Source organism: Sapajus apella, unplaced genomic scaffold (genome assembly GCF_009761245.1).
Source record: "Sapajus apella isolate SASKATOON/1434 unplaced genomic scaffold, GSC_monkey_1.0 scaffold23, whole genome shotgun sequence".
NCBI classification, from domain to species: Eukaryota; Metazoa; Chordata; class Mammalia; order Primates; family Cebidae; genus Sapajus; species Sapajus apella.
Window position 1 is genome coordinate 2,874,938 of NW_022436963.1, and position 26,974 is coordinate 2,901,911.

General features: G+C 40.2%; 1 protein-coding gene and 1 pseudogene across 3 annotated transcripts in view; one reads left to right on the plus strand and one right to left on the minus strand.

Moving 5' to 3' along the window:
- The window catches only part of DOCK3 (dedicator of cytokinesis 3), a 664,292-nt gene that overhangs the window by 575,688 nt on the left and 61,630 nt on the right, over positions 1 to 26,974 (plus strand). For both annotated transcript variants that reach the window (XM_032290004.1, XM_032290005.1), the window contains exons 28-32: positions 13,366 to 13,460; positions 15,546 to 15,621; positions 16,019 to 16,119; positions 16,388 to 16,446; positions 18,540 to 18,688. In XM_032290004.1, coding sequence (XP_032145895.1) covers positions 13,366 to 13,460; positions 15,546 to 15,621; positions 16,019 to 16,119; positions 16,388 to 16,446; positions 18,540 to 18,688 — 480 coding nt within the window. The remainder of the gene's footprint in view (positions 1 to 13,365; positions 13,461 to 15,545; positions 15,622 to 16,018; positions 16,120 to 16,387; positions 16,447 to 18,539; positions 18,689 to 26,974) is intronic.
- LOC116559352 lies at positions 23,468 to 24,732 on the minus strand (annotated as a pseudogene). Its single transcript, XR_004272431.1, has one exon. The product of XR_004272431.1 is annotated as a nucleophosmin pseudogene (transcript).

Consider the following 26,974-nt stretch of genomic DNA (forward strand, 5'->3'; position numbering starts at 1 on the left):
ATCCTTCCTTCTATTCTCACAATGTTATTTTCAAATATTTTTGTTTACATTTGTTATCTTTTCTTTATTACAACTAAATAAGCACTGTGGTGAGACAAGACTGTCCTGGGATTATATTTCTTTTCTTGTAGAACAGTAATGTCCAGTCTTTTGGCTTCCCTAGGCCACATTGGAAGAATTGTCTTGGGTCACACATTAAATACACTAACAATATCTGATGGGCTAAAAAAAAAAAAAAATACACACGCTCACACACACACACACACACACACACACACACAAATAACGTTTTGAGAAAGTTTACAAATTTGTGTTGGGCTGCATTCAAAGCCATACTGGGCTGCATGCAGCCCATGGGCCATGGGTTAGACAAGCTTGTTATAGAACTTGCTGTTTTTGTAAAAATTAATTGCCTCTTTTTTTTTTAATTTCCTTATGTTTTGTTTAGTTTTGGTCTTCATATCTGGCAAGGATTCCCCACTCTTGCTATCTTCTTTCTAATATCTCTCTTCTTCCAGCTTGCCTTATGGTCAAATCTGTCAGATGTCATGTCACTTTTTTCCTGGAGATTTTCTCCTGGAGATTTTCTCCCCTACTGCTTTTATTTATTTCAGTATCTATCTTTTGTGTTGGAAACTCTCCTCCTACAGACTTTCCTGTAGAGACTCCTAGATGATAGTGTGTATCTAAAGATGAAGTTCTTTGGCGCTGATTACAAATTCTATGTATAGGCAGGGCTTTCTCTAGCAGGCTTCCTTGTAGATGGCCAAAGAGGATCTAGCCTTTTGGTCAGAGCATTCCCTGATTCCTGTATCCGGAGGAATTGGACTTGTACATTCCCCAGAGAGGAGTCTTTCACATCTCCTGGCAGTGGAAAGGCTGATTAGCTAGTGACATGAGATGGCAGAGGGGATGTTAGAATTTAAGCTTCCTATTCTTAGCCCTCACACCTTAGATTATGGGAAGTGACTAGTGGTGCTTCAATTTGTGTGCCTTGCTTCTTATTGTTCTCATCCCCAAAGGCCCTTGGCTATTGGTGTTCCCAGTTCTCTTAAGTCAATTACCACAATTTCTCCCTTTTTTTTAAGTTTTCAGTATTTATTGACTGCATTTGCTTGCTATCTTCTCCCCTCCTGTTTTCTCTGTCTGTGTGGGTCCATGCATTTCTCTTTCTTGACTATTATTTTACACTATTTGAGGAGAAGCCATGATAAGGAACATGTTCTGTCTGCCACACTGAATATGAAGCTTTGTATATGTTTTCTTATGACAGCATTATTGAGATATAATTATCATACCATAAAATTCATACTTTTAAAAGTGTACAATTTAATGTTTCTGATTATATCCATCTTAAAATGACATCACAAATAGTGATATCAAGTTAATAATTTAAAACTCCCGGCTGGGCACAGTGGCTCTTGCCTGTAATGTCAGCACTTTGGGAGGCCGAGGTGGGCAGATCACCTGAGGTCAAGAGTTCAAGACCAGACTGGTCAAGATGGGGAAACCCCGTCTCTACTAAAAATACAAAAATTAGCCAGGCATGGTGGCAGGCACCTATAATACCAGCTACTCAGTAGGCTGAGGCATGAGAATCGCTTGAACCCGGGAGGCAGAGATTAGAGTGAGCCAAGATTGCACTACTGCACTCCAACCTGGGGGAAAGAGCAAGACTCTGTCTCAAAAAAAAAAAAAAAATCCACATGTGAAAGAATGAAATTGCACCTCTACCTTATACTATATACAAAATTAACTTGGAATGGATTTAAGACCTAAATGTAAGAGCTAAAACTATGAAACTCTTGGAAGAAAACATAGTAGTATATCTTGCTACATTAAACAGAGGTTTCATAGATATGAAACCAAAGGGCTAACAACAAAAGAAAAAAATAGGTAAGTTAGACTTCGTTGAAGTTAAAAATGTTTGTGCTTCAAAGGATGCCATCTAAAAAGTGAAAGATAACCCACAGAATGGGAGGAAATATTTGCAAATCATACATCTAGTAAATGATTTGTGGTCTAGAATATATTAAAAAAGACACCTACCACTCAAAGATAGAAAACCCAATTTAAAAAGGGTCAGAGGATTTGAATAGACATTTCCCCGGAGAAGACAGACACATAGCCAATAAGCACAAGAAAAGATATTCCACTTTATTACTCATTAGAGAAATGCAAATTAAATTTGCAGGATAGCACTTCACACTGAGAGTAGATTTAATAGGCCAGGCATCGTGGCTCATGCCTGTAATCCTAGAACTTTGGGAGGTTAAGTCAGGAGGCATTAAGTCAAGAGTTGGGGACAAGCCTGGACAATAGAACAAGATCCTGTCTTTACCAAAAAAAAAAAAAAAAAAAAGTAATTAGGTGAGTGTAGTGGTGCACGTCTGTGGCCCCAGCTTAGTCCCAGCTAAATTTATTGAGACTTTCTTTACTCAGGAGACTGATGCAGGAGGATCCCTTGGGATCAGGAGTCAATGCTACAGTGAGCTGTGATTGTGCCATTGCACTGCAGCCTGGGCAACAGAGTGAGAACCCATCTCAAAAACATAAAAAGAGTAGATACAATGAAGAAGACAAATATTGGTATTAATTCTTTAAACATTTCATAGAATTTAGTAGTGAAACCATCTTGTCCTAGAATTTTCTTTGTGAAAAGCTTTTTAATTATTTGATCTTTCACTTGTGAATAGGTATACTGAGATTTTCTGCATGAATGAACTTTGGTAGCTTGTAACTTCCTAAGAATTTGTCAATTTCATCTAGGTTCTATAATTTGTTAGCATGCATTTGTTCATAGTAGAACCATGTAATCCTTTCTGATTTTATAACATCAGTAATTATGTCACTTCTTTTGTTCCTAATTTTATTAATGTGAGTTCTCTTTTTCTTTCTTGGTCAATGTAACTAAAAGTTTGTCTATCTTGTTGATCTTTTCAAAGAACCAATTTTTTAAATTTCAATTTTGATTTTAAGTTATAGGGTTATGTGCAGGTTTGTTACATATGCAAATGTGTGCCATGGTGGTTTCCTGCACCTATCATTACCTAGGCATTAAGCCCAGCATGCATTAGCTATTTTTCCTAATGCTCTCCCTCCCCTCACCTCACTCCCCAACAAGCCCCAGTCTTGTTTTCCTTCCTGTGTCCATGTGATCTCATTGTTCAGCTCCCACTTATAAGTGAGAGCATACAGTATTTGGTTTTCTGTTCCTGTGTTAGTTTGCTGGGGATGATGGCTTCTGGCTCTATCCATGTCCCCACAAAGGACATGATTTTATTCCTTTTTTGGCACCATAGTATTTCATGGTGTGTATGTACCCCATTTTCTTTATCCAGTCTATCATTGATGGGCATTTGGGTTGATTTCATGTCTTTGCTATTGTGAGTAGTACTGCAGTGAACATACACATGCATGTATCTTTGTAATAGAATGATTTGTATTCCTTTGGGTATATACCCAGTAATGGGATTGCTGGGCCAAATGGTATTTCTGCTTCTAGGTCTTTGAGGAATTGCCACACTATCTTCCACATGGTTGAACTAATTTACATTCCCACCAATAGTGTAAAAGTGTTCCCATTTTTCCACAGCCTCACCAGCATCTGTTGTTTCTTGACTTTTTAATAATTGACATTTTGACTGGTGTGAGATTTACATCATTGTGGTTTTGATTTGCATTTCACTAATGATCAGTGATGTTGAGCTTTTTTCATAATGTTTATTGGCTGCATAAATATCTTCTTTTGAAAAGTGTCTGTTCATATCCTTTGCCTACTTTTTAATGAGGTTGTTTTTTTCTTATAAATTTGTTTAACTTATTTGTAGATTCTGGATATTAGATCTTTGTCAGTTGGATAGATTGTAAAAATTTTCTCCCATTCTGTAGGTTGTCTGTTTACTCTGATGCTAATTTCTTTTGCTGTGCATAAGCTCTTTAGTTGAATTAGATCCCATTTGTCTATTTTTGCTTTTTCTGAAATTGCTTTTGATGTTTTTATCATGACATCTTTGCCAGTGCCTATATCCTGAATAGTATTACCTAGATTTTCTTCTAGGGTTCTTATAGTTTTGGGTTTGACATTTAAGTCTTTAAACCATCTTCAGTTAATTTTGATATAAGGTGTAAGGAAGGGGTCCAGCTTCAATTTTCTGCATATAGTTAGCCAGTTTTCCCAGCACTATTTATTAAACAGGGAATCCTTTCTTCGTTGCTTGTTTTGTCAGGTATGTTGAAAATCAGATGGTTGTAGATATACGGTCTTATTTCTTAGATCTCTATTCTGTTTCATTGCTCTATGTGTCTGTTTTTGTGTAAGTACCATGCTATTTTTGTTATGGTAGCCTTGTAGTATAGTTTGAAGTCAGGTAGCGTGATACTTCCAGCTTTGTTCTTTTTGCTTAGGATTGTCTTGGCTATATGGGCTCTTTTTTGGTTCCATATGAATTTTAAAGTAGCTTTTCCTAATTCTGTGAAGAATGTCAATGGTAGTTTAATGGGAATAGCATTGAATCTATAAATTACTTTGGACAGTATGGTCATTTTCACGATATCCGTTCTTCCCATCCATGAGCATGGAATGTTTTTCTATTTGTGTCTTCTCTGATTTCCTTGAGTGGTGGTTTGTAGTTCTTCTTGAAGAGGTCCTTCACTTCCCTTGTTAGCTGTATTTCTAGCTATTTTATTCTCTTTGTAGCCATTGTGAATGGGAGTTCACTCATGATTTGGCTCTCTGTTTGTCTGTTATTGGTATGTAAGAATGCTTGTGGCCAGGTGCAGTGGTTCATGACTGTAATCCTAGCACTTTGGGAGGCTGAGGCAGGTGGATCACGAGGTCAGGAATTTGAGACCAGTCTGGCTCTTTGAAAACCGGCACAAGACAAGGGTGCCCTCTCTTGCGAAACCCCATCTCTACTAAAAATACAAAAAATTAGCCAGTCGTGGTGGTGTGCACCTGTAATCCCAGCTACTTGGGAGGCTGAGGCAGGAGAATCGCTTGAACCCAGGAGGCAGAAGTTGTAGTGAGCCAAGACTGTGCCATTGTACTACAGCCCAAGACTCCATCTCAAAAAAAAAAAGAATGCTTGTGATTTTTGCACATTTATTTGGTATCTGAGACTTTGCTGAAGTTGCTTATCAGCTCAATCAACTTTTGGGCTGAGATGATGGGGCTTTCTAGATATAGGATCATGTCATCTGCAAACAGAAACAGTTTGACTTCCTCACTTACTGTTTGAATACCCTTTATTTCTTTCTCCTGCCTGATTTCCCTGACCAGAACTTCCAATACTGTGTTGAAGACGGGTGGTAAGAGAGGGTATCCTTGTCTTGTGCCAGTTTTGAAGGGGAATGCCTCCAGCTTTTGCCCATTCAGTATGATATTGGCTGTAGGTTTGTCATAAATGGCTCTTATTATTTTGAGATATGTTCCATCAATACCTAGTTTATTGAGAGTTTTTAACATAAAGGGGTGTTGAATTTTATCAAAGGCCTTTTCTGTATCTACTGAGATAGTCAGGTTGTTTTTGTCTTTAGTTCTGTTTATTTTTAGTTCTGCTCATCAGTAAATGAATTACATTTATTAATTTGTGTATGTTGAACCAGTCTTACATCCCAAGGATGAAGCCAACTTGATCGTGGTGGATGAGCTATTTGATGTGCTGCTGGATTTGGTTTGCCGGTGTTTTATTGAGGATTTTTGCACCAGTGTTCATCAGGGATATGGCCTGAAGTTTTCTTTTTCTTGTGGTATGTCTGCCAGGTTTTGGTAACAGGATGATGCTAGCCTCATAAAATGAGTGAGGGAGAAGTCCCTCATTTTCAATTGTTTGGAATAATTTCAGAAGAAATGGTACCAGCTCCTCTTTGTACCTCTAGTAGAATTCAGCTGTGAATTCGTCTGGTCCTGGGCTTTTTTTGGTTGGTAGGCTATTTATTACTGCCTCAATATCAGAACTTGTTATTTGTCTGTTCAGGGATTCAACTTCTTCCTGGGAGGCTGTACATGTCCAGGAATTTATTTATTTTTTCTAATTTTCTAGTTTACATGCATAGAGGTGTTTATAGTATTCTCTGATGGTTGTTTGTATTCCTGTAGGGTCAGTGGTGGTATCCCCTTTATCATTTTTGTTGTGCCTATTTGAATCTTCTATCTTCTTTATTAATCTAGCTAGCAGTCTATTTTATTAATTTTTTCAAAACCCAGCTCCTGGATTCATTGATTTTTTTTTTAACGGTTTTTCATGTCTCTATCTCCTTCAGTTCTGCTCTCATCTTGGTGATTTTTTGTCTTCTGCTAACTTTTGGGTTTGTTTGCCCTTGATTCTCTAGCTCTTTTAGCTGTGACATTAGAAAGATTTATTTGAGATATTTCTAGCTTTTGAGTTCTAATTTGGTTGCACTGTGGTCTGAGATCCTGCTTGTTATGATTTCAGTTCTTTTGCATTCACTGAGAAGTGTTTTACTTCCAATTGTGTGATTGATTTTAGAGTAAGTGGCATGTGGTGCTGAGAAGAATGTTTATTCTTTTATTTTTGGGTGGAGAGTTCTGTAGATATCTATCAGGTCTCGTTGATCCAGAGCTGAGTTCAAATCCTGAATATCCTTGTTAATTTTCTGTCTCAATTATCTGTCTAATATTGACAGTGGAATGTTAAAGTCTCCCACTATTATTATGTGGGAGTCTTAAGTCTCTATAGGTTTTTAAGAACTTGTTTTATGAATCTGGGTGCTTCTGTATTGGGTACATATGTATTTAGGATAGTTAGTTCTTGTTGAATTGATCCCTTTGTCATTATGAAATGCCCTTCTTTGTCTTTTTTATTTTTGTTGGTTTAAAGTCTGTTTTGTCAGAAACTAGGTATTGTGACCCCACCTTTTTTTCCGTTTTCCATTTGCTTGGTAAATTTTCTTCCATGCCTTTATTTTGAGCCTATGTGTGTCTTTGCACATGAGATGGGTCTCTTGAATACAGCACACTGATGGGTCTTGACTTTTTATACAGTTTGCCATTCTGTGTCTTTTAATTAAGGCATTTAGCCTATTCACATTTAAGGTTAATATTGTTATGTGTGAATTTGATTCTGTTATCATAATGCTAGTTGATTATTTTTCAAACTTGTTGATGTAGTTGCTTCATAGTGTCATTGGCCTTTATACTTCAGTGTGTTTTTGAACTGGCTAGTAATGGTTTTTCCTTCCCATATTTAGTGCTTCCTTCAGGAGTTCTTGCAAGGCAGGTCTGGTGGTAACAAATTCCCTCCTCATTGGGTTGACTGAAAAGGATTTTACTTCTCCTTCACTTATGAAGCTTAGTTTGGCCAGATATGAAACTCTAGGCTGGAAATTCTTTTCTTTAAGAATGTTGAGTATTGGCCCCCAATCTGTTCTGGCTTATTGGGTTTCTGCTGAGAGGTCTGCTGTTAGTCTGATGGGCTTCCCTTTGTAGATGACCTGGCCTTTCCCTCTGGCTGCCCTTAACATTTTTTCCTTCATTTTGACCTTGGAGAATCTGATGATTATGTGTCTTGGGGTTGATCTTCTCATGGAGTATCTTACTGGGGTTCTCTGGATTTCCTGAATTTGAATGATGGCCTGTCTTGTTAGGTTGAGAAAGTTTCTGGATGATACCCTGAAGTATGCTTTCCAACTTGGCTCTGTTCTCCCTGTCTCTTTCAGGTACCCCAATCAGTCATAAGTCATAGGTTTGGTCTTTTTACATATTCTCATAGTTCTCATAGGTTTTGTTTGTTCCTTTTCATTTTTTTCTCTGATATTGTCTGCTTTATTTCAGAAAGATAGTCTTCAAGCTCTGAAATTATTTTCTCTGCTTGGTCTATGCAGTTATTGGTACTTGTGGTTGCATTGTGAAGTTCTCATGTTGTGTTTTTCAGCTCCGTGAGGTAATTTATGTTCCTCTCTAAACTGGTTATTCCGGTAACAGCTCTTGTAATGTTTTATCATGGTTCTTAGCTTCTTTGCACTGAGTTGGAACATGCTCCTTTAGCTCAGTGAAGTTAGTTATTACCCACCTTCTGAAGCCTACTTCTGTTCATTCATCTCAGCCTCTGCCCAGTTCTTTGCCCTTGCTGGACAGGTATGGCAGTCATTTGGAGAAGAGGCACTATGCCTTTTTGAGTTTTCAGTGTTTTTTCACTGATTCTTTCTCATCTTCATGAGTTTGTCTAGCTTTGATCTTTGAGGCTGCTGACATTTGGATGGGATTTTTGTGGGGACTTTTTTGTTGATGCTGTTGTTGTTGCTTTCTGTTTGTTTTTCTTTTAACAATCAGGCCCCTCTTCTGTAGGGCTGCTGTGGTTTGCTGGGGGTTCACTCCAGATCCTATTCACCTGGGTTCCTCCCACACCTGGAGGTGTCACCTGAGAAGGCTGCAGAACAGCAAAGCTGGCTGCCTGCTCCTTCCTCCTCTGTCCCCAAGGAGCACTGACCTGATGCCAGTGGGAATGCTCCTGTATAAGGTGTCTGGCAACCCGTCTTTGAGTGTCTCACCCAGTCAGGGGACACGGGATCTGGGACCCAGTTAAGCACTCTGGCTGCCCCTTGGCAAAGGGGGTGTGCCGTGTTGCGGAGAATCCCACTTGTCTAGGCTGCCTGGATTCCTCAGAGCAAGCAGGGGGAAAGACTAGGTCTGCTGATCCGTGGAGATCACGGTTGCCCCTCAGTCCCAGGGAGATCAAAGTTCTGTCCCTAAAACCCTGGCTGGAGCTGCTGAAATACCTGCAGGGAGGCCCCATGCAGGGAAGAGGAATGGGTCAGTGTCCAGCTGAAAGTGGCAGTCTGGCTGCAATCTGCCACAGCCGGTGTGGCAGTTTGGGTCTAAACCATCCAGTCTCCTCAGCACCAGCAGGGGGAAACCACAGACTGGAGATACAGTGATGGCTGCTGCCCCTCCCCTAGGGAGCTAGTAATCTTAGGCAGCAGGCTGCCATAGTAATTCCTGCCACTCCCTCCCCTGTGGAGCTCAGTCGTCTTAGGCAGCCAGCAGCCACAGTGATGGTGGCCTCCCTTCCCCCTCAGGAGCTCAGTTGTCTTAGACAGCAGGCAGCTGCAGTGATGGCTGCCACCCCTCCCCCAGGGAGCTCAGTTGTCTTAGGCAGCAGGCAACCACAGTGATGATGGCTGCCCCTCCTCCTAGGAATTAGTAGTTTTAGGCAGCCTCCAGCTGAGTGGCTGCTGAGAATCTGCACAACTCTGTGCTTAGGATCCAAGGCCCTGGTGGTATGGGCTCTTGAGTTGAATCTCCTGATCTATGGGTTGCACAGATCTATGGAAAAAACATAGTTTCCCAGGCAGGGTAGCATGATCCTTCACCACCTCCCTTGACTGGGGGTGGGGGTCCCTCTAACCCCATGTGGCTTCCAGGTGGGCCATTGCACCACCGTGCTTTTCCTCAGTTTCCATGGGTCATGCCAACTGCCTAGTCAGTCCAATGAGAGAAACTGGATACCTTGGTTGCTGCTGCAGGCTTCACTCACTGTTTTGGTTCTTCTTGGTGGGAGCCCCCGACTGCAGCTGTTTCTCATTGGCCATCTTTACCCCTCTGATTTTATTTCTTTTAAATGTATTGGGACTTTCTTTATGGCCTAACATAAGATCTATCCTAGAGAAGAGAATGCACATATTTTTCCTTCTGTGTGCATTTGAGGAAAACCTGTGTATTCTACTGTTGTTAGATGGAGTATTCTATAGATGTTAGAGCTAGATAGTTCATAATATTGCTCAAGTTTTTATTTCTTTGCTGATCTTCTGTCTAGTTGTTTGGCCATTAGTGGTATATCAAAATCCCCAACTATTGTTGAATTGTCTACTTTTACTTTCCATTCTGTCAATTTTTGTGTTATATATTTTGAGCCTCTGTTTTTAGGTTGCATGTATGTTTATAATTATGTCTTCCTGACAGATTGACCCCTTTATCATTATAAAAAGTCCTTTTTTATCTCTAACAAAAATTTTTGTCTTAATGTCTATGTTGTCTGATGTTAGTATAGCCATACCAGTTCTTGTTTGGGTACTATTTTCATGGTATATATTTTTCCATTCTTTTACTTTCAAAGTATTTATGCCTTTGAATCTAAAGTGTGTACCTTGTAGACATAGTTGGATCACACTTAAAATTAATTTTTCCCAACTCTACCTTTTAGTTGGAGTGTTTAATTCATTTATGTGTACTATAATTTCCAATAAAGGTTATTGGTAGGTTTTACACCTGCCTTTTTTCTATGTACTTTATATAGATAGGTCTTATGTCACCTTTGTTCTTCTTTTCCTCCATTACTGCCTTCTTTTGTGTTAAATGTATTTAGTATGCCATTTTAATTCCCTCATTTTTTCTGTGTGTTTGTTATAGGGCAGGTCTACAAGTAGAAAATTCTCTCAGTTTTTACCCTAGAATGTCTTGATTTTTTTTTTTTTTTTTTTTTTTTTGAGACAGGATCTTGCTCTGTCACACAGGCTAGGGTGCTGTGGCATAATCATAACTCACTGCCACTCTAGTCTTCCTAGGGTCAAGTGATTCCCCCACCTCAGCCTCCCAAGTAACTGGGACACATGTGCACAACACCACACCAGCTAGTTTTTTTGTTTGTTTGTTTGTTTGTTTTTAATTTATTTGTTGTAAAGATGGGGTCTTGCTGTGTTGCTCAGGCTAGTGTCAAGCTCCTGGGCTCAAGCAATCCTCCTGCCTCAGCCTCTCACAGCACTAAGATTACAGGCATTAGCCACTGTGCTTCGCAGTTTCTTTAGTTTTGAATGGTAGTTTTGCCGGGTTCTTTGTTAATGGTCTTTCATTTCAGACTTTGAATATTTTTGCCATCTGCCTTCTGGCCTCCACTATATCTGATGGTGACACCTGTTAATATTATTGAGGGTTATTTGTTGTTTTTATATTGTTGCTTTCAAGATTCTCTTTATTTTTTGGCTTTTGACAGTTTAATTCTAATGTGGCTGTATGTGAATCTCTTTGATTTTATCCCATTTACAGTTTGTTGAGCTTCTTGGCTGTGTAGGTTTTTTCATCAAATGTGGAATGTTTTTGGCCATTGTTTCTTCCCATTTCTCTTTCTCTTTTCCTTCTGGCACTACCACTGTGTGTATGTTTATACCCTTAATGATGTCCCACAGGCATCTGAGGCTCTGTTCATTTGTCTTTATTCTTTTTTCTTTTTGTTCTTCCTACTTGAGATAATCTCAGTTTACTTGGCTTTAAATTTGCTAATTCTTCTGCTAGCTCAGATCTGCTGCTAAGCCCCTCTAGTGAATTTTTCATTTCAGTTATTGTATGTTTCAACCCTAGAATTTATATTTGGTGTACTTTAAGTAATTTCTACCTTTTTCGTTGGTGTCCTTTATTTGGTAAATCATTGTTTTTATACTTTCCTTTAATTCTTTAGGTGTGATTTCCTTCAATTCTTTGTTTAAAGTTTTTTCCAAGCAAGTCCAATGTTTTCGAGCTACCTCAGGAAAAGCTTTTATTTACTTCCTTTTGCCTGTCTATGGGCCATACTTTCCTATTTTTTTATATCTTATAATCTTTTGTTGAAAACTGGACATTTTAAATAACTTGGCAACCGTGGAAATCAGATCCCTTCCCCACATCCCCAGGACTTATTATTGCTTATTATTGTTGCTTTTTGTGCTTCATGTTGTTGATGATGCTTTTTTTTTTTTTTTTTTTTTTTAGTGTCATTACTGGACTCATTGTTTTTTGGATTTTTTTTTTTTTTTTTTTAGACAGGGTCTTGCTGTATTCCTCAGGCTGGAGTTCAGCGATGTGACCATAGCTCACTACAACCTTGCCTGGGCTCAAGAGATTCTCCCACCTCAACCTCCTGAGTAGCCTGGACTTTAGGCATGTGACACCACATGCAGCTAACTTTTTAATTTTTTATAAAGATGGGGATCTTGCTACATTTCCCAGGCTGGTGTCAAACTCCTGGCCTCAAGTGTTCCTCTTGCCTCAGCCTCCCAAAGCACTGGGATTACAGGTGTGAGCCACCATGCCTGGCCCTATTCTTTAATATCTGTATTTTTTTATTATATGCAGTCACTAAAGTCTCCATTCAGTTAGATTAGTGGTCAGCTAATAACTGAACAGAGATTTTCTTAAATGCCTTAAATCAATAACTCTCCACATTTTGTTAAGTTTTTTTTTATATGTGTGTGTTGGGGCTCACTATCATTGCTCCAGCACTTTTCAGTTCGGCCTTAGCCTTCACTTCCTGCTTTCCCAAAGCCTCAAGGTCAGCCACAGGTGAGAGATTAAGCCTTCTCAGGCCTTCCCTAGGAATGTGTATAGCCCTGCACACATGTGTGACCTTATAGATTCCCAGGAATATATCAGAGCTTTTCAGGACCCCCTATGGATATTTTTATTCCTCGGATTTTCTTTTTAATTTTTTTTAGCCATTCTCTTGTTTGCCCCAAATGACATGGCTGATTCATGCAGCTGGGATGTTAAATTATATGGTTGGGTTTTGTTTGTTTGTTTGTTTGTTTACAACAAATGCGTTAGGTATAGAGCTTTCCTCATTGAGTGAGCTCTGAGTCAGGTTAAATTAAGACAAGCCCTATGAATGGAGCTTTTCCAGGAAGCTGCCAAACAGGTCAAATAATAACAATCCTGGGAGTTGGGACTTTTTTTTTAGGAGTTCAGAACCATTCTGTCCCTTCTAGTGGCTGCTAGGCTGCTGGTTTTCATGACTTTCATGATTCTACAGCAGCTTGTTTTTAAGGCTACTGTCGAGATTAGAGGGGTTGGGAATAGTGCAAGTTAAAATGCAACAAAACTCATTGTTCTTATTCATCCATTTTTCTTGAGTAAACACTTCTTGGATTGTTGCAAGCCTTTGGTTAACCAGTATTAGGCACCCCACTGCTTCCAGGGACAAGCAGATTTTCAGAGGTCTCTACTCTGCCATGCCTAAAGTGCTTCTCCCATCATTGTGTTCTTACTAACCAAAAAAGCATGTTCTTACAATCAAACCGCCCAGGGGCTATGCCCCAGAAAATGAAGCCCATGGACTCAGTCAGACACCAGTTTGTCTAGACCTTAGTCTGTCCCATGCTTTGGGCTTTGTGGGTATAGTGTGGGTATAGAGCTGCTTTGGGCACCGTGGGTATAGAGCTGCCTCTGTTCTGCCCAGTTTGGGTCTGCTTACATCTAGCCTGTGAGAGTACCGAGAACTCACTCTTATGTAGCCATCTAAGAGAGAAACAACTCACAGAGAGAACCAGATTTAACTCACTGGTCCCACCTATTCTCATGATCAAGTGGCCAGGAGAGGCCTATTGAGGAGATGCATATTGTGATGGTGGTATCTCACATCAGCTTTTTTCTGCTGTCAGGAATTTCTGCTGAAGATTTTTTGTGTGTTCCGGAACCTGATGAAGATGAGTGTCTTCCCTCGGGACTGGATGGTAATGAGACTGCTCACAAGCAAGTGAGTATGGAAGGGCTCTGCATCAGCATCACTGAGCTTGTCTCAGACTAAGAAGAGTATGTGTGTTTCAGAGAGGGAGCACATGAGCAAAACAAATGAAGGCCAGGGCCACGGGAACAGAGAGGAGAGGGCAAATGGGAAAAACATTTTTGTGCTTGGTAGATGATGGCACAGTAAGGATAGAGAAGGAAATTTTTAGGATGTGAAATACAATATTCAGAGAAGGGTTATTCCTTAAGGAAGGCCTGCTCAGTGGCCCACTGGCCTCTGCTGCTCTGTAGGTTTAGGCATTGTCCCAAGCCTTCCTCTCAACTTGAATTGTGTTGTCTACCAGGTAGTGCTTGCCTCCCACAGACAGTGCCAGTTACCCACCTGAGGCCTGGTTTTAAGGCTCTGACCAATTCTGATTACTGACATAGAATTTACTCTAAAGATAACCCTAACCTGACTGCATCATTCCTATTTCTAGCCTCTGCTTCCTCCTGGCAAACTAGACAAATGATACATGGGTAAGGGGCTGGCTCGTCTGGTCTCCCTCTACTCAGGAGAAGGCCACTTGGCCTCCACACTCTAGCCCATTGCCTCCTCCCACAGATCTGCCATTTATATTGACAGAGAAAATGTAGTGAAAATATTTGTTAGATATATTAGCAAGATACTAGCATGGTCTTTCCGCTTCATACTTTTTATAGAGCACTGTAACTTTCCCCAAAATACAAATGTTTTATAAAGAACAGAAGAATGTTTATAAACAAAGTTGCACAGATACTTCCTCAAATAGTTACTCAAATGATTCCATTTGAATCCTTCTTGTTTCTATCTCTTAGCTCCATTCAGAGCACTTCAAGCTCCCCAGCCTGTCCTGCAAGAGGAGACTTTTTCTTTTCTTTTTTTTTTTTTTTTTTTTTTTTTTGCTATTAATCATACCACATTATTTTTGATTATGTACAAAGATCTAATATGTCACCCTGGGACCATTTCACCCACTGCTCTGTTTGGCCGCCCGTCTTTTGTGTCTCTCTTCAGCAATGGTTAGGCAGATACCCTTTCCTCAGGGAAGAGAAATCCATGGTTTATTGCCCTTGCCAATAACAAAAATGTTGGAAAGTTGAGTGGCAAAGCTGTCACCATATTTCATGTGAACCACATCAAAAGACCCAGGGTGCCTCTGTCTGTTGGTAATCACACCAATTATTCCCAGGTTAGCACCTCCAGTCACCATACACAGGTTAACAGTGTCAAATCTGATGAATCAGTCATCTTGCCAGTCTCCAAATTATGAGCAGACTTTTCTTTCAAAGCTTTTTCTCTTTAGATTTTTCACCCCCTCTAGTGGTAGACTAGTCTTTCTAATGTACTGTTTTTGTTACATTCGTCTGCATCTAAACACAGGTGGCCACTGTTAGCCGTAAGTCTCTTTGCCAGGTAGCCAAGGCCCTGTGTAATCAAATGGACTATCCCACTAGACTTCCTCTCCACTTTACTCTCTTCTTCCAGTAGGACAGCCTCCTATTGTCCCTTCTATGTGCCCGGGCTAAGCCTGAGAGTGATTACTATAGCTAGACGAAAAGAGCTGAATTCAAATGACACACAGATGAAAATAATAGTGTATGACAAAAGCAAAGATTTACTAACTATATAAACTCCTGTTATCAAATATAATAATAAAATTATGTTCTAAGTCCTACAAAGTGATCATAATATCTGTTGATTACCCAGAGGTCCCCAAAATACTAGAACTATTCTGAACTGGGAGAACCATCGAACTCCTACCACCTTTTGTAGGCAGGGAAAATGAAACCCAGAGAAAAGTACAAAGGCCAGGTAATGGCAGAACTAGGTCTAGAACCCACTGATGTCCTATGCTGTCCTGCCAACTGTGGGGCATTTTTCCAAGACTGGTTTTCTGTGGAGTTTTTTTTCTATAGAGTTTGTCCCATTTTCTCTTTCCTTTATAGTCACATCTTAAATGGGAACATCTTGTACTCAAGAAGTTTGCACACAGGATATAGACAACTGATGCTAAGCCATCATATGTGGTTGTTAGTCTTTTAATTCTGCCAATGCCTTGTTTCCTTACTGCAGTATTATAGTCACTACTGTCCAGTACCTGTCCTCTGCACTGCACAAGAATTTCACAGAGACTGACTTTGACTTTAAGGTAGGCACTCCTGAAATCCATCACTATTATTGCAATAACCTTAGAAAACCAAAACCAAGCTCACTTGTTTTTGCTTTATTAGTATATTCATAGTATCAAACAGCTTCCAAGCCTGATGATGATTAGAGTATGCCTTGGCACACCCCTCTTGAAAGTGATGGTAGCCAGACTTCCATGAGTATGCTTTCTAGTCCAGAATCAACATGATTGGCTTCAGAAGGAGTCAAGGGGGAAAAGAAGAAAAACAAATTCCTGTTTGCAAAGATATTTAAAAGGGGAAAAAATGAGGATCTTAAGATCGTAAAATGGGTTCTATGCTACATGCGTGTATTTAGTAACTCTCCCTACAAGATTAAGTTCTTAGACTGTCACGTTTTCTCTTTCTCTGTCTCTCTAGGTGTGGAATTCTTATTTTAGCCTGGCAGTTCTATTCATAAATCAGCCAAGCCTTCAGCTAGAAATTATCACCTCAGCCAAAAGGAAGAAGATTCTAGATAAGTAAGATAAACGTCTTCTGTTCATTTCCCTACCACTTGGCCAAATAGGGCTATGTTTCCATGAGCGGCTCCTTCAGAAGTCCACAAGGTTCTCAGCTGGGTGGTTTCCCAGGGGGCCAAGTGTGGGAGTTCAGTTGAGAGCCTAATGGCTTAGCATGTTGGGAAGCATTAGAAACAAACAGTGCTGAAGTACTGGCCTCATGAGTTTGCAGCCCTATGTTCCTGAACCTTCTCCCACTAACGGTTGGCTCCTGTGTTGCTGTTCTTAGGTATGGGGACATGCGTGTAATGATGGCCTATGAACTGTTCAGCATGTGGCAAAATTTGGGTAGGTTTTTTCCTCCCTATTCTTCCCTTCTACATATTGCATAGCCAAATAGAAAGTAACAAGACTAATAATGTCTCCCAGACTTTATGAATGTTAATTCAGACCCAAGAGAGCTTTACATATCTTTCACATAACACCTCAGATGGATGATGTAGCACATGTGCATAAAGCCCTTGGCAAGGAGAGTTTGGCTGAGAAATAAGACCTCAGTAATACATATGCACAATCCCTTTTTTTAGGAACTAAAATCAAAAGGAAGAAAGGAGGAGGGCTCTAGTATTTTTTTCCAGTTTGAGAACCCATGCCTGTAAGATCCTCCATGCTCTTCACTTCCCTGTCTGGATGTTGCAGGCTCAAAAGCTTAGATCTGAGATACCCAGTACATGAGCAAAGGTGGCTATTAATTTTAATAAAGATTGAAACCTTTCTTAGATCTCTGGTATTCATGTATCCAGATCAGATACTTGCCACCAATTGCCTGGAATAACATATGAGAAGAGAACTGCAACCTCTGAGTGAGATCAATTTTGGCTTCCCTTCCTTGCACAGCTTCTGCTTTGAATGCTTTGAAAATAGCCACTGCTTTCAATCTAAATTTGTCAGATCAGTGTTTTTGGTAGAATTTCTGGGTTGCCCTGGTGACTGAGTGGGCCATCCCTTGATATTGTAGATTTTTGAGTGACCTCTCAGGATGCTAGAGAAGCGACTATTATTATTTCAAGTGAAGTCTGCTTTCAGCTGAGTTCATGGCTCTGAAGCTGTAGGAATTATGGTCATAAAATCTTCAGTCCTCTGTTAACCACCTCCACCACTAACCTACAGGCAGCAAGCAAGATGTGAGGTATTTCTGCCAGCAGGAGGGCCTTCTATTCATGAGTGGGGATGCATTTCCCCAAGCAGACTTTCCAGCATCTGGTTCCCTATATCCAGCACAGTTTGGATATGGATTTTAACCCTGAAGTTCACTCTGAAATTCCTAGGAATGCAAGAGACTGGCAACTGTACCAAGTACCAAAATTGGAATATGCAGAACCAGCCTCAGGGCTAACATTTGCTTCTTAGACAGGTTTTCAAAATGGAAAATATTTTAAATGCCTGATTTGCCTGATAAAGCCTTTTCTGCCTCATTGCGTTTGGTGGAAATGACATTCTCTGGTCCCCAAGAAATGGGTTTACTTGGCTGTAGCAATTGTTGCAAAGACCCACAGTTTATCTCCTCCTAGTCTCTGACGAACTGGGAGCAGAGCTCTGAAAGATGGTTCATTCTGTTTCACCATTGCAAGGAAAAGAAATATCGTAGTCCACCATCCACACGGCTGGTTCTGGCTTCTCATTGGCAGGCCAATGAGAGGAAAACCCACATCACTCTCTTACCATGGATATGCCTCATTAAGGAAGTTGAGTGTTGAGCTGAGCCGTATAGGTGTAGTGGTACCATCAGAAATGCAATATGAACACAAAGGGAGTTCAGGGTGGGTAAAGACAGAATCTCTAAGCTAGCCTGTTAGGGTAGGGCTGTGCAGGAAGCTCCTGCTAGCTCAGGAGGAGGACTTCTTTGGCATACATGAACATAGGCAGTGAATAGGCCTATGGACTTTAGACCTCTGCTGGCTAGACCAGGGACTGCATATCCTTATCACTTAAATGTCTCTGGGCTAGTGCTAGAAACTCCAAGGAGAGTACAATGTATTTAAACAGAAATGTGTAGATTTTTCTTGTTAAATAAACACTGTGAATAGACCACAGTGTTACTCAGAAACCCATAAGTTACTCAGAAACCCATTCTGTTTAAAGTAGCAAACTCTGTTCCTTCATCTCGGGGAGATTTTCAGGTAGTTGGGGGACCTTTCAGGAAATTCTTTGGAAAAGCAGTTTTGTGACTGTCGTGCATTTGCTTTAACTGTCGTGCATTTTTTATCTATGAACTCTAAAAAGTTGAGAGGGAGTGTCTCAGAAAACCATAGGGGAAAGGTTGCTTTGCGCTTGGAAGCTTCCAGTATAGATTATAGCATGTGCTGTGGCCCCACTTGGGAATGTTCCATGGAAAGAGCAAAGAAGGCATAAACTAATATCTGTTGGGTTTTGTTGTTTAGGTGAACATAAGATCCACTTTATTCCGGGAATGATTGGTCCTTTTCTGGGTGTGACACTTGTCCCACAGCCAGAAGTACGGAATATCATGATTCCCATCTTTCATGATATGATGGACTGGGAGCAGAGAAAAAATGGCAACTTCAAACAGGTAAGACACTTGCAGTGTTCAGGGTGTTCTCTGGAATGGATCTCTTCTGCTTAGGCAGGTGGCCTAGATGACCAAGCCATGATTCTAGTGGGGATGGGCTGTAGCTTGGCTAAGTTGAATCCCATTCAGGGATTTTCCTTTACTTGCTAGCCAAAATTGATTTGTGGATTTTCTTCATGAAGTTAGAGGTCAGAAAATAATGAGGCCAGGAAAGGAATGAACATCACTGTAACTTTCTGATTAAGGAGAGAATGATTGAAACTGTCACCTCCCAGTTTCATTCAGGAAAGGGCCCTGAGAGTGTGGTATCCTTCCTTTACAGAGAATTTTCACTGTATAGTCCAGGAATTTCTAGGGCTGAACCCAAACCAGATGACTTCTCATGGCTCAGTGTCACCCAGCATTCTACAGAGTACTGCACAGAGGGGTTGGTCCAGGAGATACAAGCCCCTTCGCTTCTGAGTGACTTCAGGCTGTCCTCCCATGCAGTACTTCTGCCACCACTAAGGTGTAGGAGATGGCCTCTGCCTTTGTATCTGTAGCTCCAGGGAATGGTACTAGGGCCAATAGGGGCTAATGGTGAGGAAGCCAATTTTAGCTAATAAAAGAAATAACTTGGTAACAGCAAAAACTGCCCACTGTAAGCAGGCCTGCTTTGGAAGATAAAAGATTTTCTGTCTTTGCTGATGATCTTCAAGCAGAAGCTCCCAGGAAACCTCTAGGGGAATTTTCTGTATTGGCTTGGGAATTGTACCATTTCCCACTAAGCTCCTTCCAAGCCTGTGATTCTGGGATGAACCAGTGGTCTTAGAATAGGTAACAGTGACAGTGAGAGGCAGACCAGGCAAACAGCCATTTTAAAATATTTATTTATTTTTAAATTTACATAGAGTAAAATTTATTCCTTTTGATTTATAGTTCTATGTGTTTGGCAAATGCATAGTCGTGAAACCACCCCCACAATCAAGAGTTTTTGAATACTTAAAAATTTGATCTTGCTGTCTATTATAGTCAAACCCTTCCCCTATACTTAACAAATGCAATCATAGGTCTGTTCTTCATCACTATAGTTGTACCTTTTCTAGAATGTCATATAAATGGAATCAAGGCAAAGTACAGCCTTTTGAGACTGGCCCCTTGCACTTAGCATAATGCTTTGAGAGATTCATCCATGTTACTGCATGTATTAGTAGTTTTTCTATGCTGAGTAGTATCTAGTTCATTCATTCACCATTTGAAAGACGGAAATGAAGTTACTAAAAACATTTCTTTACAGGTTTTTGTATGCATATAAGCTTTCATTTTTCTTGAGTGAATACCCAGGGATAGGATTGTTGGTCTTATAACAAGTATGTGATTAGCTTTATAAGAAGTTCTCAAACTCTTTTCTAAAATAGCTATGCCATTTTGAAGTCCCAGCAGCAGTATATAATCAATTGCTCCACATACTAGCCAGCACTTTGTGTTATCTATTTGTTTGCTTGTTTGTTTTAGCTATTCTAATTGAAGTGTAGTTGTAGATCATTGTGGTTTTCATATCCATTTCCCTAGTGACTAATGATTTTGAGCATCTTTTCATGTGCTTATTTACTATCCTTATGTTTCTTTGGTGAAATGGGTTCAAAGATTTTGTTCATTTTCATTTGAGTTGTTGCTTTCCTTATCGTTGAATTTTGGGGTTCTTTATATATTCTGTAAGTCCTTTATTGAGTATATGATTTAAGGATATTTCCTGCATATCTTTAGCTTATCTTTTCATTTACTGAACAATATCTTTCTTAGAACAAAAGTTTTTCATTTTTGTGAAGTCCAATTTGTTTTTCTTTTATAGATCATTTAAAATGCTTTTCTTTTATAGATCATGCTTTTGGGGTCATACCCCAAGAACTGTTTCTTAACATAGGACTGCAAAAATTTGTCTCCTATGTTTTCTTCTGGAAGTTTTATAACTTTACATTTTAAATTTACATCTATGATCTGTTTTGAGTTGATTTTTGTATAAGTTATGAAGGATAGTTCAGGTTCTTTTTTTATTTTGCAACAAGATATCCAATTATTCCAGCACTTTTTGTTGAAAACAGTATACTTTCTTCAGTTGTCTTTCTGCCTTGGTCAAAAATCAATTGACAAAAGAAAAACAAGTAGGTTTGGACAATGAGAAGCTTAAAAAAAAGAAAAGAAAAAAATCAACTGACCATCAAAGGATACAAAGTTTCAAAGTTAGGAGGAATAAGCTTTAGTGGGCTACTGCACCACATAGTGACTATAGTTAATAATAATGTGTTGTACAAAAATTAGCCAGTCATGGTAGCATATGCGCCTGTAATCCCAGCTACTCAAGAAGCTGAAGCAGGAGAATCACTTGAACCTGGGAAGCGGAGGTTATAGTGAGCCAAGATCATGCCACGGCACTCCAGCCTGGGCAACAGAGCAAGACTTCTTTCAAAATAATAATAATAATAATAATAATAATAATGTATTGTGTATTTCAAAATTGCTAAAAGAGTAGACTTTGAACGTTCTCGCTGCAAAATAAAAGTAGGTGAGGTGACAGATATGTTAGCTTGATTTAATCATTTTACAATGTATACTTCACAAATACATATAATTATTGTCACTTAAAACTACATAAGAAATCAATTTCATCTCATTGGGATGGTTGGACAGTGGGTGCAGCCCAAGGAGGATTAGCTGAAGCAGGGTGGGATGTCGCCTTAGCCTGGAAGCGCAAGAGGCCAGGGAACTCCCTCTCCTAGCCAAGGGAAGCCATTAGGGACTGGCCCCCGCGTTTTGGCCAAGATACTCTGCTTTTCCTATGGTCTTCACAACCCACAGACCAGAGATTCCCTCTGGTGCCTACAACACCAGGTCCCTGGGTTTTCAGCACAAAACTGGGCGGCTGTTTGGGAAGACACTGAGCTAGCCGCAGCAGTTTTTTTTTTTTCATACCCCAGTGGCGCCTGGAACACCAGCAAGACAGAACCATTCGCCACCCTGGAAAGGGGCTTAAAGCCAGGGAGCCAAGTGACCTGGCTTGGTGGGTCCCACCCCTACGAAGACCATCAAGCTAAGATCCACTGGCATGAAATTCTCACAGCCAGCACAGCAGTTTGCACTCAACTTGGGACATTCGAGCTTGGTGGGGGGAGGGGCATCTGCCATTGCTGAGGCTCAAGTAGGTGGTTTTAACATCACAGTGTAAATGAAAACACCAAGAATTTCAAACTGGGTGGAACCCATGGCAGCTCAGCAAGCTTCTGCAGGCAGACTGTGTCACTGGACTCCCTCCTCACTGGGCAGGACATCTCTGAAAAAAGGCAGCAGACCATCAGGGACTTAAAAATAAAACCCCACTTTCCTAGGACAGAGCACCTGGGAAAGGGGCTGTACCCACAGTACAGCTTCAGCAGACTTAAACATTCCTGCCTGGCAGCTCTGAAGAAAGCAGCAGATCTTGCAGCAAGCGTTCGATCTCTGATAAGAGACAGACTGCCTCCTCAAGTGGCTCCCTTATCCCTATGTATCCTGACTGAGAGACACCTCCCAGTAGGGGCTGACAGACACCTCATGCAGGAAAGTTCTGGCTGGCATCTGGCAGGTACCCCTCTGGGATGAAGCTACCAGAGGATAGAACAGGCAGCAATCTTTGCTGTTCTGCAGCCCCCACTGGTGATCACAACTGCTCACCAACAAGGGAACAAAACTGGATGGAGAACGAGTTTGATGAATTGACAGAAGCAGGCTTCAGAAGGTGGGTAATAACAAATTTCTTTAAGCTAAAGGAGCATGTTCTAACCTAATGCAACAAGCTAAGAACCTTGAAAAAAGGTTAGATGAAATGCTAACTAGTATACCCAATTTAGAGAAGAACATAAATGACCTGATGGAACTTAAAAACACAGCGTAAGAACTTCATAAAGCATATACATGTTTCAGTAGCCAAATCCATCATCAGAAGAAAGGATATCAGAGATTGAAGATCAACACAATGAAATAAAGTGAGAAGACAGGATGGGCTTGGTGGCTTACACCTGTAATCCCAGCACTTTGGGAGGTTGAGGCGGGTGGATCATGAGATCAGGAGTTTGAGACCAGCCTGGCCAACATGGTGAAACCCCATCTCTACTAAAAACACAAAAAATTAGCTGGATGTGGAGGCGCATACCTGTAATCCAGCTACTCAGGAGGCTAAGCCAGGAGACTCACTTGAACCCAGGAGGTGGAGGTTGTGGTGAGTGGAGATCATGCTATTGCACTCCAGCCTGGGTGACAGAGCAAGACTCTGTCTCAAAAAAAAAAAAAAAAGAAAGAAAGGAAGTAAGAAAGAAAAAAAGCGAGCAGACAAGATTAAAGAAAAAACGAGTGAAAAGAAATGAACAAAGCCCTCAGGAAATATGAGATTATGTGAAAAGACCACATCTACATTTTATCAGTGTACCTGTCACTTTCAGGGAGAATGAAACCAAGTTGGAAAACACTCTTCAGGATATTATCCAGGAGAATTTCCCCAACCTAGCAAGAGAGGCTAACATTCAAATTCAGGAAATACAGAGAACACCACAAAGATACTCCTTGAGAAGAGCAACCCCAACACACATAATCATCAGATTCACCACGATTGAAATGAAAGAAAAAATGTTAAGGGCAGCCAGAGAGAAAGGACAGGTTACCCACAAAGGAAAGCCTATTAGAATAACAGTGGCTCTCTCTGCAGAAACCCTACAAGCCAAAAGTTGGGGGGGGGGGGCAATATGCAACATTCTTTTTTTTTTTTTTTTACTTTATTAAAATACTGAGTTTTATTTCACATGTTTTTTTTTGTCTCCCCACCATTTCCATGTCTGACCACCACTACTGTGTCCTATCATAACATTCCATACATACTTAAAACCAAGCAAGGGGTGGAGTTCCATCTTTAAAAACTACAGGCATTTTGGACAACACATTCTTGGCAATGGTATCTGGACAACATTTATCAAACATGGTAGGGAAAATTCTCACTCTGCATTATAAAAAGGACAGCCAGATATCAACTGTTACAGAAATGAAATAAGACGGAAAATTTTTAACAAATTGTTTAAACTATTTTCTTAAAGAGACTTCCTCCACTGCCAGAGATCTTGAATAGCCTCCTGGTCAGTCATCCGGAAGCAATTCTTCACATAATTGATGAACTTGGCTTCCACTTTGGGAAGAGAACCACCTTTTTCTATACTTGCTTGCATTTTTGCTTTAATGTCTTCTACAGAACTAGGTCCTTTTGGTGTTTTAGGAGTTTTTTCCTGTTTTTTGAAGGATTCTTGTCCTTTTGATCTTGGTTTTGATGATGGTTTTGAGTCTTTTCCTTTCTGATTTGACTTTTGTGCATTTTTGGCTGGAGTATCGCGTATAGATTTCTTCACTGGCACTTTTTCTTCAGTTTCCTCATCATCGAAATCATCATCATCATCATCTTCATCATCATCATCTTCATCAGCAGCAAGTTTTCCTTTTTTCTGTGGAACCTTGCTACCACCTCCAGGGGCAGACCGCTTTCCAGACGTACTTAAGAGTTTCACATCCTCTTCCTCCTCATCTTCTGACTCTGCATCTTCCTCCACAGCTACTAAGTGCTGTCCACTGATATGCACTGGCCCTGAACCACACTTCAATCGTAAGACCACTGGTGGTGTTATTTCAAAGCCCCCAAGGGAAACCGTTGGCTGTACAGACATTTTCAAAGTTGCCAGTGTTACTTTAATTGGACTGCCTTCGTAATTCATTGCCTCTGCTTCAACAATGTGCAACTCATCCTTTGCACCAGCTCCTAAACTGACCATTCTTAAAGATAACTGGTGTTCATTTTCATCATTATCCACCTTAAAGTGATAATCTTTGTCGGCCTTTAGTTCACAACCAAAAAGATAGTTCTGGGGCCTCAGGGGGCTCATGTCCATGTCCATCGAATCTTCCATCGGGTGGCAACACGCACTTAGGTGGAAGAGAAGGCGGACGGAGATAAACGACCACTGCTCAAAAGAACAGCTGCCCAGGATGGACTCACACCAGGGCGCAACATTCTTAAAGAAAAGAATTTCAACCCAGAATTTCATATCCAGCCAAACTAAGCTTCATAAGCACAGGAGAAATAAAATCCTTTACAGACAAGCAAATGCGGAGAGATTTTGTCACCACCAGGCCTGCCTTACAAGAGCTCCTGAAGGAAGCAATAAACATGGAAAGAAACAATCAGTACCAGCCGCTGCAAAAACATACCAAATTGTAAAGACCATCGATGCTATGGCCATCAACAAAATTCAACAGCCCTTTATGCTAAAAACTCTCAATAAACTAGGTGTTGATGGAACATATCTCAAAATAACAAGAGCTTTTCATGACAAACCCACAGACAATATCATACTGAATGGGCAAAAACTGGAAGCATTCCCTTTGAAAACTGGTACAAGACAAGGATGCCCTCTCTTACCACTCTTATTCAACATAGTATTGGAAGTCCTGGCCAGGCCAGTCAGGCCAGAAACAAAGGGTATTCAGCTAGGAAAGGAGGAAGTCAAATTGTCTCTATTTGCAGATGACAGGATTGTATATTTAGAAGACCCCACTGTCTCAGCCCAAAATCTCCCTAAGCTGATAAGCAACTTCAGCAAAGTCTCAGGATACAAAATGAATGTGCAGAAATCACAAGCATTCCTGTATACCAATAACAGACAAACAGAGAGCCAATCATGAGTGAACTCCCATTCGCAATTGCTACAAAGAGAATAAAATACCTAGGAATACAACTAACAAAGGATATAAAGGACCTCTTCAAGGAGAACTACAAGCCACTGCTCAAGGAAATAAGAGAGGACACAAACAAGTGGAAAAACATTCCATGTTCATGGTTAGGAAAAATCAATACCATGAAAATGGCCATACTGCCCAGAGTAATTTATAGATTTAATGCTATCCCCATTAAGCTACCATTGACTTTCTGCATGGAATTAGAAAAAAAAAAAAAAAACTACTTTAAATTTCATATGGACCCAAAAAGAGCCTGTATAGCCAAGACAATCCTAAGCAAAAAAAACAAAGCTGGAGTCATCACACTACCTGACTTCAAACTATACTACAAGGCTGCAGTAGTCAAAATAGCATGGTATTGATACCAAAACAGAGAAATAGACCAATGGAACAAAATAGAGGCCTCAGAAATAACACCTCATATCTACGACCATCTGATCTTTAACAAACCTGACGAAAACAAGCAATGGGGAAAGGATTCTCTATTTAGTAAATGGTGTTGGGAAAACTGGTTAGCCATATACAGAAAGCTGAAACTGGATCCCTTCCTGACAGCTTATATGAAAATTAACTCAAGATGGATTAAAGATTTAAATATAAGACCTAAAACCATAAAAACCCTAGAAGAAAACCTAGGCAATACCATTCAGGACATAGGCATGGGCAAGGACTTCATGACTAAAACACCAAAAGCAATGGCAACAGAAGCCAAAATAGACAAATGGGATCTAATTAAAGAGCTTCTGCACAGCAAAAGAAACTACCATCAGACTGAACAAGCAATCTACAGAATGGGAGAAAATTTTTGCAATCTACCCATCTGACAAAGGGCTAATATCCAGAATCTACAAAGAACTTAAACAAATTTACAGGAAAAAAAAAGGAACCCTATCAAAAAGTGGGAAAAGGATATGAACAGGCACTTCTAAAAAGGAGACATGTATGCAACCAACAACATATGAAAAAAAGCTCATCATCACTGGTCATTAGAGAAATCCAAATCAAAACCACAATGAGATGCCATCTCATGCCAGTTAGAATGGTGATCATTAAAAAATCAGGAGACAGCAGATGCTGGAGAGGTGTGGAGAAATAGAAATGCTTTTACACTGTTGGTGGGAATGTAAATTAGTTCAACCACTGTGGAAGACAGCGTGGCAATTCCTCGAGGATCTAGAACTAGAAATACCATTTGATCCAGCAATCCCACTACTGGGTATATACCCAAAGGATTATAAATCATTCTATTATAAGACACATGCTTATGTTTATTGCAGCACTGTTCATAATAGGAAAGACTTGGAACCAACCCAAATGTTCATCAATGATAAACTGGATAAAGAAAAATTGGCACATATGCACCATGCAATACTATACAGGAATAAAAAAGGATGAGTTCCTGACCCTTGCAGGAACATGATAAAGCTGGAAACCATCATTCTCAGCAAACAAACACAAGTACAGAAAACCAAACATCGCATGTTCTCATACATAAGTGGGAGT